This window comes from Oncorhynchus keta, chromosome 29, assembly GCF_023373465.1.
Source record: "Oncorhynchus keta strain PuntledgeMale-10-30-2019 chromosome 29, Oket_V2, whole genome shotgun sequence".
NCBI lineage: Eukaryota > Metazoa > Chordata > Actinopteri > Salmoniformes > Salmonidae > Oncorhynchus > Oncorhynchus keta.
Window position 1 is genome coordinate 8,250,481 of NC_068449.1, and position 12,819 is coordinate 8,263,299.

A 12,819-nucleotide genomic window follows, 5' to 3' on the forward strand; every position below is an offset into this window, starting at 1 on the left:
AGCGTTTACTGATACACCGCGCCAAGCCAGAGTGGAGTGGCATGCCGCCGGTAACCCGCCTCCTCTGCCGAGAGCCGGCTGTTGCCATGATACTGGTCTTTGCCACACTCCGCCCGTCTCACACCAACACAGAGAGGGAAAATTAAGTTCAATATTCCTCTCTAGTGTTTACCTTTTCCACAGCGGGAGCAGGACATACTTTTAACTGGCAGAAGCCAACATTATTTGGCCTATTGTTGAGGCATGGTAAATGGTGAGTCAACAGTTTGTGGAGGGATGAACAGGGGCTAAAGGTCAATTTTAGGTGTGTGTGTGTGTGACTACGGGGGAGAGACCAAAGAGAGACAGAAACAAGAGAAACGAGAGAGAGGAGATGGGGAGTGAGACAGAAACAAGAGAAACGAGAGAGAGGAGATGGGGAGTGAGACAGAAACAAGAGAAACGAGAGAGAGGAGATGGGGAGTGAGACAGAAACAAGAGAAACGAGAGAGAGGAGATGGGGAGTGAACGAACACTAAACAGAGAGACTAAAACAGATCTCCAGCACCGTGGGGGCTGAGGCTTCACAGTCCTGCCTCAAGAAGGGGTAAGGCTAGGAGTGGGGCGGAGCACCACTTACCCACTGTGGCTGGCAGTGAACAAGGTCACCGCGTCCTATGAGCGAGAAAGTGACAACATGACAAACGGGTAGAGGAGTGGTGGGACGCAGGGGCCTGGTGGAACCGCAGGGCATTCTGGGAAGGAGGGGGCTGGGAATGCATTTGAAGAGAGACCAAATTGTGTTTACTGACATCTGAAACCAGCTGAGAGACATGCTGCCAAGAAATGGAGTTTGCCAAAATATGAACGTTATGAGAACATCTATAAAGGCAATGACTTGCTTGTGTGGCGCACTGAACCTCCCGTCTAAGCTTGAGCTCAATACATCCTCGACCAAGGTTATGCTCTTAACACGGACGACACCACACGTCCAGTTTAATTCTTATTATTATATTTAATTCTTAATTGTTATTAAGACTAAAGTTGCATAGCCCTCGACAGGAGTAGCTGGTGTGATCAGCTGATGCTAGGATGAACCTGGGCGATACAAAAAAATACTATTTATAGCAACACGAGGTCGGAATGCACATTTCACAACTAAGCGACTGCTGTAGCCAGCTGTCCCTCTAGCTCGCCCGGTCCCCAAGGGTTCCTGAATAGCGCCTCTTAGCCACGGGTGATGCACTTCAGTCAAATGCCACCAGGCTAAAGGGGACTTGGGGGCAACAGGGGGTAGGACAGGCAAAGTAGAGTAAGGCTAGCTATGCCCGGAACACAGGAGCTATACTAAGTTTACGGGAGGTTTCTTAAATACCTGTCAGAATGAACTAAAGGGGGAACTAAAATTCTAAGGGATATTACATTATATACCAACAGTCCCACATGCTCTTGCCATGTCCAAGGGTCTCTGGATTCCACCTCCATCTATTCTAAGAAGAGCACGAGAGGAACTATCTGTAGACTTTTATGCTAGTCTAAAAGATTTTATTCAAGCTTCATAAAGCATGAGAAAGCATTGGTTAAATCAAGACATATCACCTCTAAACGCTGAAAGACAATCCAAGCACTTCACAGTCATCTTCACTAGAGGCTGCTCTCCTACTACTGCAACGCCCCTCCAGGTCTCTGATCCCTCCTGTTTCTTTTTCGGTCTCCCATTTCCTCCAACCCTAGCTACTTAGCACCCTACCCAGATGGCAATGCACAGTCGCAATCTTCGCTCACTCTCTCTCTCCCACTAGTCTCTTCTCTTCTAGCCAATCATCTTTACCTTCTGATAAATCCTTCTCCCCTCGGTCTACAGATTTCTGCCTCTTCGACCCCATTCTCCTCCCTTTCTGCATCCCCTTTACCCCAGGATGGCTTGGCCCTCCCCTCTTGCTCTGTGGCTGAGTGCCTCAGTGGAAGCTTAGAGAACCGGACTGCGGGCAGCTGAGCGAAAATGTAGGAAAACTAAACTTCCGGAGGACCTATCATCCTTTCACTTCCTCCGCTCTACCTTCTCTTTCTTTGTATCGGCTGCTAAAGCCACTTTATCACTCTAAATGACAACCTTCTGCCTCTCACCCTAGGAAACGCTCTTCCACATTCCCTTCCTTCCTTAATTCTCCACCACCTCCTCCATCTACGAGGACGATTTTGTCAACCACTGAAAAGGTTGACGACATCCACTCAGCCTGTGGAGTCAACTGATCCCACTCACACGGAACTACCCTTGACCTCTTTCTCCCCTCTCTCCAGAAGAAATCCCGCGACTCCTGAGGTCCGGCCACCCAACAAACCTGCCCGCTCAACCCACTTCCCTCTTTTCCAGACCCTCTCTGGAGACCTTCTCCCATTCTTCCCTCGTCAACTCATCCCTGACCACTGGCTGTCTCACCTCTGATCTCAAAATGGCCCGAGTTGCTCCCCATCTCAAAAAGCCAACACTCCGTGAACCACCAGATCCTCCTCTCCACCCTTTCAGGGCTGGGCATCTCAGGCTCTGCACACTATTGGATTGCATCCCGTCTGGCAGGCTGTTCCCTACCAGGTGACATGGAGAGGGTCTGTGACTACAACACATACTTGCACTACGGGTGTACCCCAGCTTCCCCTTGAGGCTAAGACCGCAAAGTCCCTTGGCCGTCTTCCGAAAACATCTGAAACCCTTTTCAAAGAGCATCTTAAATCATCCCAAATCAACCTCATCCTCAACCTTTGGTGAACTAAACACTCTCACTGAAGTGTCCCCCCACCCCCTTACTATTTCCAGACTTTGCTGATATCTACTTTGAGGGAAGATGTATTGAACTATGACATGTTGTTGTCGCACCTAGCCATCTTGAGATGGATGTACTAAGTGGCTCTGGACAACAGTGTCCGCTAAATGACTCAAATGTAAAAGCTTGTGTCAAATGTGCAATCAGACTTCAACCTATCAATTGCCAAATACAGTTAATGTCTTGAGCATTAAATTTAGAGAGCTGAACCAGAGTCAGAGCTGGTGCACGATGTTGAAGTTCTGGGTTTTTGGCACTGGCAGTTCATCCCCCTTGGATGGAACACTTGCCTCCACACAGAAAAGGCCATTGCAGTGAAGACCTGGTTAGAAGAAACTACAAACTAAGCCCTGAAATCCATTTTTGTTTGTTTTTATTATTTACACAGAAAGAGCTGCCGTTTTTATAGCCACCTTGAAAGGAGCAGTTCTTTAGGAGTTGTGCTGTGATCGTAGTCGTGTGAACACATGGTCTCCAGTGTGTATTTCCTGAGGAGTCCCTCCCTGATTTAGGCCTCATTTGATCAGAGGACTAAGCATCATCCCAGGGACAGGTTATTATCCTGTGTTTGTCCCCCTGTCTGTTCCTATTCCATCTGCACTGCCACATCAACGATGGTGACGTGGAGGGAACAGAGTGGTGACTTAGGATGACTTGACTGTTCACACAATAAGAGGTGCCTTGTTATTGAGAACGGACGTTAAGCTTAGCCTGTACCTTTTTTAAAAAGGCAACGCAATCAAGTGAGCAATTACCTAAAATCGGTCTTCTTTCGAACACCCACCCGAGGTCAACATGTTCAGCCTCAGAATTTTTTTGTCTAGTTGGGTCACACTTCAAATTGACTTGACTGCATTTTAGTGATCTTTTACTTAATAGTTGTTTGAACACCTTTAAATAGATGCTGTGTATAGCCAGAGTCTATGTATTCCATAAGACACCTCTCATTCAAGGATACACACAGACCTGTGACACAGGCATCCACCAGAACCAGAGGTCCATGAATAAGCCAGAGACCACCTGCCACCAACAGCCCAGCGACGTCACCTGCAGCTACGACTCTACCTCCATTTGTCTCACGTCAAATCCCCCCCGTCGGTCTACGTTCTCCATACTGTGGAGTCCATTTATCACATGCCTCCCCCTCTTCCTCTACCCCCCCTCTTCCTCTACACCCCCCTTACTCCACTGCTCCAGCCACCGGCGGGCTGGGCAAGCCCCTGGGGGGAGCTGCAAACTGAATTATTGAGAGCTGAAAAACAGTGGCTCCTGAATAAAAAGACTGCATTATCTCCCCCGCTATTCCTCCTCTCTTCCAGGGAAGTCTGGGAGAACACAAGGAGGTTCAGGGAGGGAAACTACAGACAGACTGACTGACCGAGGTGAGGAAGAGAGAGAGAGGTTCCTGGTTATGTGGTAGGAACTCTCTCCTGAGTGTTACTGTTGGCTTCAGTGCTGGGGGGTGACAATGAGAGGTGGATGTTTCATTTATTCATATTTGTCCATTTTACACTTATTTTACCAGGTAAGTTGATTGAGAACCCATTCTTATCTGCAGTAATGCCCCCACCGCCTCCCATACCTACCCCATTCTCAGTCCTGGTTGAGCCCGTACATTTTGCCTCTGAAACTTACGAGGTGACACAATCTATATTTTTTATCTTTTGTTATTCCCCTTTTTATATGACATGCTCTTAAAAGCATCGTATTTTTCAGACTCGTATTTATTAGAAGCAGTTAAAACTGCTGGTCCGTTTATAGGCCTATAATTGCAGCGAGCGTTGGACTGGTCTCAGGGCCATGGAGAGACAAATGAAGGAAAATAAGATACCCTGGGTCATCAAGCCTTAAGATTATAAAAGTAATCAGAGATAAAATAAATGAGCCGAGAGGAGCAGTCTTCGGGGCGAGCCATGCTTCTAAATGAGGTGTATGAAACCTAACGCCCACTTAATCTAATTCTAAAAGATGGAACAAGCAAAAAAGAAAACTGACCAGTGCTGTGATAATGAACAAACTCCAAAGGAGATGAAGAGAAATACAAAAAATTAAGTCAAGAATGCAGATCGAGGCTCCGGTGGGAATCCTTGGACATTCTGCCGTTGATGCTTTCTGCTGCATCCTCTGTCCAGGCGGGGTCCCTCATGGAGGGGGATAACGTACATTTCTCCCACCTTACTTGTGCAAATACACCGGAATGGATACCTGCTGCCTGACAAATTAACTACACTGAGCGGGGAGAGGAACCGAACCGCAGGTAGCCTAGCGGTTAAGAACGTTGGGCCAGTAACCAAAAGGTCGCTGGTTTGCATCCCTAATATGACTAGGTGGAAGAATGGGTTAATCTGCCCTGGAGCAAGGCACCTAACCCTAATTGCTCCTGTGTGTCTTTCTGTAAAGAGCTTCTTCTAAATGACTAAAAAGTCTAAGTAAATGAGCATGTCTGGCTTTAAAATAATGTGTTGTCGCATTGTCAAAGTACCTGCATATGTTTTGAAAGGCGTTGTAGAAATGGCTGGCATTTGCTTTAAAAATGTAATCTCTGAAATATCTATAAAGAGGAAAAGTGAGATTCCACGGTGGATAGATCAGAACTACATAATACAGGTAACCACTATATGCTACCAATGATCAGTCCAATGTTCTGTTTGACCCTTCCTCTAGTTGGGTGGCCGCCGTACATCCAGGGATCCTGAGAAGATGCAGGCGGCCATCTTTGACTGCCACCACTGTGACATCGGTGGCCTTTCAGAAATCAACACATCGCCGCGGCCCAGAAAAGAGCCCTTGGCACAGGCCTACCACTGTCACTTGAGAGGTCACTTTCCACTTAGCTTTCCAGAACAGAGTCATGGCTTTCTTACATTTTATGTTTGTATATTACACTGATAGCTGGTGGGGCTATAGTAAAATGTTTACTTCTCCACCCGGAGTAAGAAATCTAAATAGGCTTTTTAATACGAGGCAATTAGATGTGGGTCTTAAATCAGAGGCTTTTTTTTGTGAAAAATGGAGTGAAATAAACCAATGAGCTCACCTTCTTTCTGTCCCTCATGGAGCTCTTGCCTCGCACCATGATTTTACATCCAGTCTCCGCTTCCAGCTGCTTGGCGGTGAGTCCACGAGGCCCCAGGATTCTGCCCACGAAGTTATACTACAGAGAAGACAGGGAGATGGGGAATCAAATATTATCATTCAGGATTAAAAAAAAGAAGAGTATTTCACATTCAGACTGCAGTGTAGATAATCAGGCCACAATGAAAATGAAATATACAACTACTTGCACACTATGAATTATTGTCCTGTGATAGCCTACTTAATTTAATCACATGATCAGGGCCTGAAAGGAACACCCGCGGATAGATTTAGTCATTGGCTCAGTTGGCAGAGCATGGTGCTTGCAACGCCTGGGTTGTGGGTTCGATTCCCACGGGGGACTGGTAGGAAAATGTATGCTCTCACTACTACAAGTCTGCTAAATAATGAAAATGTGAATATTTTACAAGCCTGTTGGCGGTTGGTCACACTGAGCATTTGGGAACAGTTATTTTCTTCAGTTCCTTAGCCTTATGTAAAGAACGCAACAGTCATTGGTATTTCTTGCAACCTTCTGAAGTTACCGGCATGGGAATGCCTTTGTCGACCACTTCCTGTAGCCAGTTGGCGATGCCAAAACAGTCACTTCTAAAGGCTTTCCCATAAAACCTTCCCAAATAAAATATAAACTGCAGAGTAGGCTTACCTGGCAGAATGATATCATGGTGGTTTGTATTAACCCTGGTAGAATGATATCATAGTGGTTTGTATTAACCCTGGCAGAATGATATCAAGGTGGTTTGTATTAACCCTGGCAGGCAGAATGATATCATGGTGGTTTGTATTAACCCTGGCAGAATGATATCATGGTGGTTTGTATTAACCCTGGCAGGCAGAATGCTATCATGGTGGTTTGTATTAACCCTGGCAGAATGATATCATGGTGGTTTGTATTAACCCTGGCAGGCAGAATGATATCATAGTGGTTTGTATTAACCCTGGCAGGCAGAATGATATCATGGTGGTTTGTATTAACCCTGGCAGGCAGAATGATATCATGGTGGTTTGTATTAACCATGGCAGGCAGAATGATATCATGGTGGTTTGTATTAACCCTGGCAGGCAGAATGATATCATGGTGGTTTGTATTAACCCTGGCAGAATGATATCATGGTGGTTTGTATTAACCCTGGCAGAATTATATCATAGTGGTTTGTATTAACCCTGGCAAGCAGAATGATATCATGGTGGTTTGTATTAACCCTGGCAGGCAGAATGATATCATGGTGGTTTGTATTAACCCTGGCAGAATGATATCATGGTGGTTTGTATTAACCCTGGCAGAATGATATCATAGTGGTTTGTATTAACCCTGGCAGAATGATATCAAGGTGGTTTGTATTAACCCTGGCAGGCAGAATGATATCATGGTGGTTTGTATTAACCCTGGCAGGCAGAATGATATCATAGTGGTTTGTATTAACCCTGGCAGGCAGAATGATATCATAGTGGTTTGTATTAACCCTGGCAGAATGATATCATGGTGGTTTGTATTAACCCTGGCAGGCAGAATGATATCATGGTGGTTTTGTATTAACCCTGGCATGCAGAATGATACCATAGTGGTTTGTATTAACCCTGGCAGAATGATATCATGGTGGTGTGTATTAACCCTGGCAGGAAGAATGATATCATAGTGGTTTGTATTAACCCTGGCAGGCAGAATGATATCAAGGTGGTTTGTATTAACCCTGGCAGGCAGAATGATATCATGGTGGTTTGTATTAACCCTGGCAGAATGATATCATGGTGGTTTGTATTAACCCTGGCAGAATGATATCATAGTGGTTTGTATTAACCCTGGCAGGCAGAATGATATCATAGTGGTTTGTATTAACCCTGGCAGAATGATATCATGGTGGTTTGTATTAACCTGGCAGGCAGAATGATATCATGGTGGTTTGTATTAACCCTGGCAGGCAGAATGATATCATAGTGGTTTGTATTAACCCTGGCAGGCAGAATGATATCATGGTGGTTTGTATTAACCCTGGCAGGCAGAATGATATCATAGTGGTTTGTATTAACCCTGGCAGGCAGAATGATATCATGGTGGTTTGTATTAACCATGGCAGGCAGAATGATATCATGGTGGTTTGTATTAACCCTGGCAGGCAGAATGATATCATAGTGGTTTGTATTAACCCTGGCAGAATGATATCATGGTGGTTTGTATTAACCCTGGCAGGCAGAATGATATCATGGTGGCTTGTATTAACCCTGGCAGGCAGAATGATATCATGGTGGTTTGTATTAACCATGGCAGGCAGAATGATATCATGGTGGTTTGTATTAACCCTGGCAGAATGATATCATGGTGGTTTGTATTAACCCTGGCAGAGAATGATATATATCATGAGGTGGTTTGTATTAACCCTGGCAGAATGATATCAAGGTGGTTTGTATTAACCCTGGCAGAATGATATCAAGGTGGTTTGTATTAACCCTGGCAGAATGATATCAAGGTGGTTTGTATTAACCCTGGCAGGCAGAATGATATCATGGTGGTTTTGTATTAACCCTGGCAGGCAGAATGATATCATAGTGGTTTGTATTAACCCTGGCAGAATGATATCATGGTGGTGTGTATTAACCCTGGCAGGAAGAATGATATCATAGTGGTTTGTATTAACCCTGGCAGGCAGAATGATATCATGGTGGTTTGTATTAACCCTGGCAGGCAGAATGATATCATGGTGGTTTGTATTAACCCTGGCAGAATGATATCATGGTGGTTTGTATTAACCCTGGCAGAATGATATCATAGTGGTTTGTATTAACCCTGGCAGAATGATATCAAGGTGGTTTGTATTAACCCTGGCAGAATGATATCAAGGTGGGTTGTATTAACCCTGGCAGGCAGAATGATATCATAGAGATTTGTATTATCCCTGGCAGAATGATATCATGGTGGTTTGTATTAACCCTGGCAGAATGATATCAAGGTGGGTTGTATTAACCCTGGCAGGCAGAATGATATCATGGTGGTTTGTATTAACCCTGGCAGAATGATATCATGGTGGTTTGTATTAACCCTGGCAGGCAGAATGATATCATGGTGGTTTGTATTAACCCTGGCAGGCAGAATGATATCATAGTGGTTTGTATTAACCCTGGCAGAATGATATCATGGTGGTTTGTATTAACCCTGGCAGGCAGAATGATATCATGGTGGTTTGTATTAACCCTGGCAGAATGATATCATGGTGGTTTGTATTAACCCTGGCAGGCAGAATGATATCATGGTGGTTTGTATTAACCCTGGCAGGCAGAATGATATCATGGTGGTTTGTATTAACCATGGCAGGCAGAATGATATCATGGTGGTTTGTATTAACCCTGGCAGAATGATATCATGGTGGTTTGTATTAACCCTGGCAGAATTATATCATAGTGGTTTGTATTAACCCTGGCAGAATGATATCAAGGTGGTTTGTATTAACCCTGGCAGAATGATATCAAGGTGGTTTGTATTAACCCTGGCAGAATGATATCAAGGTGGTTTGTATTAACCCTGGCAGGCAGAATGATATCATGGTGGTTTTGTATTAACCCTGGCAGGCAGAATGATATCATAGTGGTTTGTATTAACCCTGGCAGAATGATATCATGGTGGTGTGTATTAACCCTGGCAGGAAGAATGATATCATAGTGGTTTGTATTAACCCTGGCAGGCAGAATGATATCATGGTGGTTTGTATTAACCCTGGCAGGCAGAATGATATCATGGTGGTTTGTATTAATCATGGTGGTTTGTATTAACCCTGGCAGAATGATATCATTAACCCTGGTGATATCAAGTTTTGTATTAACCCTGGCAGAATGATATCAAGGTGGTTTGTATTAACCCTGGCAGGCAGAATGATATCATGGTGGTTTGTATTAACCCTGGCAGAATGATATCAAGGTGGGTTGTATTAACCCTGGCAGGCAGAATGATATCATGGTGGTTTGTATTAACCCTGGCAGAATGATATCAAGGTGGGTTGTATTAACCCTGGCAGGCAGAATGATATCATGGTGGTTTGTATTAACCCTGGCAGAATGATATCAAGGTGGGTTGTATTAACCCTGGCAGGCAGAATGATATCATGGTGGTTTGTATTAACCCTGGCAGAATGATATCAAGGTGGGTTGTATTAACCCTGGCAGGCAGAATGATATCATGGTGGTTTGTATTAACCCTGGCAGAATGATATCAAGGTGGGTTGTATTAACCCTGGCAGGCAGAATGATATCAAGGTGGGTTGTATTAACCCTGGCAGGCAGAATGATATCATGGTGGTTTGTATTAACCCTGGCAGAATGATATCATGGTGGTTTGTATTAACCCTGGCAGAATGATATCATGGTGGTTTGTATTAACCCTGGCAGAATGATATCATGGTGGTTTGTATTAACCCTGGCAGAATGATATCATGGTGGTTTGTATTAACCCTGGCAGAATGATATCAAGGTGGGTTGTATTAACCCTGGCAGGCAGATGATATCATGGTGGTTTGTATTAACCCTGGCAGAATGATATCAGAATGATGATATCATGGTGGTTTGTATTAACCCTGGCAGAATGATATCATGGTGGGTTGTGGTTTGTATTAACCCTGGCAGAATGATATCAAGGTGGGTTGTATTAACCCTGGCAGGCAGAATGATATCATGGTGGTTTGTATTAACCCTGGCAGAATGATATCATGGTGGTTTGTATTAACCCTGGCAGGCAAAATGATATCATAGTGGGTTGTATTAACCCTGGGCAGAATGATATCATGGTGGTTTGTATTAACCCTGGCAGAATGATATCATGGTGGTTTGTATTAACCCTGGCAGAATGATATCATGGTGGTTTGTATTAACCCTGGCAGAATGATATCAGATTAACCCTGGCAGAATATCATGGTGGTTTGTATTAACCCTGGCAGAATGATATCATGGTGGTTTGTAGGCAGAATGATATCATGGTGGTTTGTATTAACCCTGGCAGAATGATATCATGGTGGTTTGTATTAACCCTGGCAGGCAGAATGATATCATGGTGGTTTGTATTAACCCTGGCAGGCAGAATGATATCATGGTGGTTTGTATTAACCCTGGCAGGCAGAATGATATCATGGTGGTTTGTATTAACCCTGGCAGGCAGAATGATATCATAGTGGTTTGTATTAACCCTGGCAGAATGATATCATAGTGGTTTGTATTAACCCTGGCAGAATGATATCATAGTGGTTTGTATTAACCCTGGCAGAATGATATCATGGTGGTTTGTATTAACCCTGGCAGGCAGAATGATATCATGGTGGTTTGTATTAACCCTGGCAGGCAGAATGATATCATGGTGTTTTGTATTCACCCTGGTGATTACTATGGTGCTGCAGCACAGAAACACCACTAGCCAGACAGACACCAGTCTCTTGAGGTGCGCAATTGAAATTAATGGGCAACTACACCCTCCAATATATTTTTACCCCAGAATTCAAAACTGGTCTCCTGGTGTGGTTTATTTCATTATGTTGATCCCTCAGCTTTCATTCCGTGGGACACGTGATATTGGCTCATTGCTGCCATGACAGCAGATTCCAGACAACAGGTGAACATGTGAGATTAAGATTATTTTTCCTGGCCTAATAAAAAAACAGACGGATTTCAAGTTCACATGTACGAGTCCCTGGTGTTCCCAGAAGTGCAACCTGCTGCCGAGCCAACATTACGGCACCGGACTGAGACCAGGATCACCAGAATCCAAGCTGAAAAAAACATTTTTTTTCTTGAGGAGAAAATATAAATGAAACTACAGGGAACTATGGTGGAGGGGGGGGGTTCAAAATAATAATAATAAATAATCCAACATTATTCAGCAAACTAAAAACATAAGAATGGTGAAAGGGGGAAGGGGAGGGTGGTTGAATGGTAAACAGGGTTTGTTTACCGTACACAGAGTGCTAAGCTATGCAAGGTGACGTGTAAGAGTTCCAGACCCTCCCGTTTCCCTGTGGATGACGTTACTGTTACTATGGAGCTCGGGTAGACAAGAGGGCAGGCAAGGGCCAACGTCTGTTTGGTGAACTCTGGTCACTACAGTGGTGAGGGGGTGGTGTGATGGCAAGGCATCGGGGGGCACGTGTCCTCCTGTCCAGTAGCGTATCTAGCAGGGATTTTAGGCAGAGGAGGAGCAAACTGTCAGTCTCCATCACGGTGGAAGCAGCAGATGAGAGAAGAGGACCCAGCTCCCAGGCACAGTCTCTACCCATAGGGGTTCCTCCATCAGCCAGCAGTCTGACATCACAAGCAAGAGCTCAGCGACACTTGAAGGCGACAGGGGCAAGGTGTCTGGGTGAAGCATAACCTCTACAGCTAGCTAGCAACCTTACTCACAGATTTAAAAAAAATAGCTCAACTTGCCAGAGTCATTCTGAGGCAAGATACTTCTTCACACCATCTGTCAACATGGATATATGGCTATTTAAGGTCAGATATACTCGGTGTTAATCCAACCCCAGCCAGGGGTACAATTAATGCTTGTGTGCAATACTATAATTTGCCAGCCAATTACCCGGCTATATGTTGATGTCAAGATACAGCCAGAGAAGACCTTCACTAGCATCTGTAAACCGCATCTGAGGAGAGTCTTGGTTATGAAAGGAGTTCCTATACTGATATGGACATAAATAATTAAATATCTCTGTGCAACTGCTCTCAGGCAGATAAGAAAGAGAAGTGAATTCTCCCTGGCCATGAATATGTTGATGCTGATCGTACATGACAGAGCAGGGGCTTGCAGGAACGTAGGGAAATTGCTCATTTGAATACTGGAACAAGACGGTAATTACTGCCAGAAGGGGCAGGATAGCAGGGGGGGCAATGTCCCTTCTCCCAAAGTTGAGACAGTTTTTCCAGTGGCTCTAAATACTCTGCCTTTGACATGCAT

At 44.6% G+C, this 12,819-nt stretch overlaps 1 protein-coding gene across 4 annotated transcripts in view; it reads right to left on the reverse strand.

Annotated features, from left to right (window-relative positions):
• Positions 1–12,819, reverse strand: part of LOC118374286 (protein quaking-A-like) — a 145,817-nt gene that overhangs the window by 58,651 nt on the left and 74,347 nt on the right. For all 4 annotated transcript variants that reach the window (XM_052485867.1, XM_052485865.1, XM_052485864.1 and 1 more), the window contains exon 3: positions 5,839–5,955. In XM_052485867.1, the coding sequence (XP_052341827.1) occupies positions 5,839–5,955 (117 nt within the window). The remainder of the gene's footprint in view (positions 1–5,838; positions 5,956–12,819) is intronic.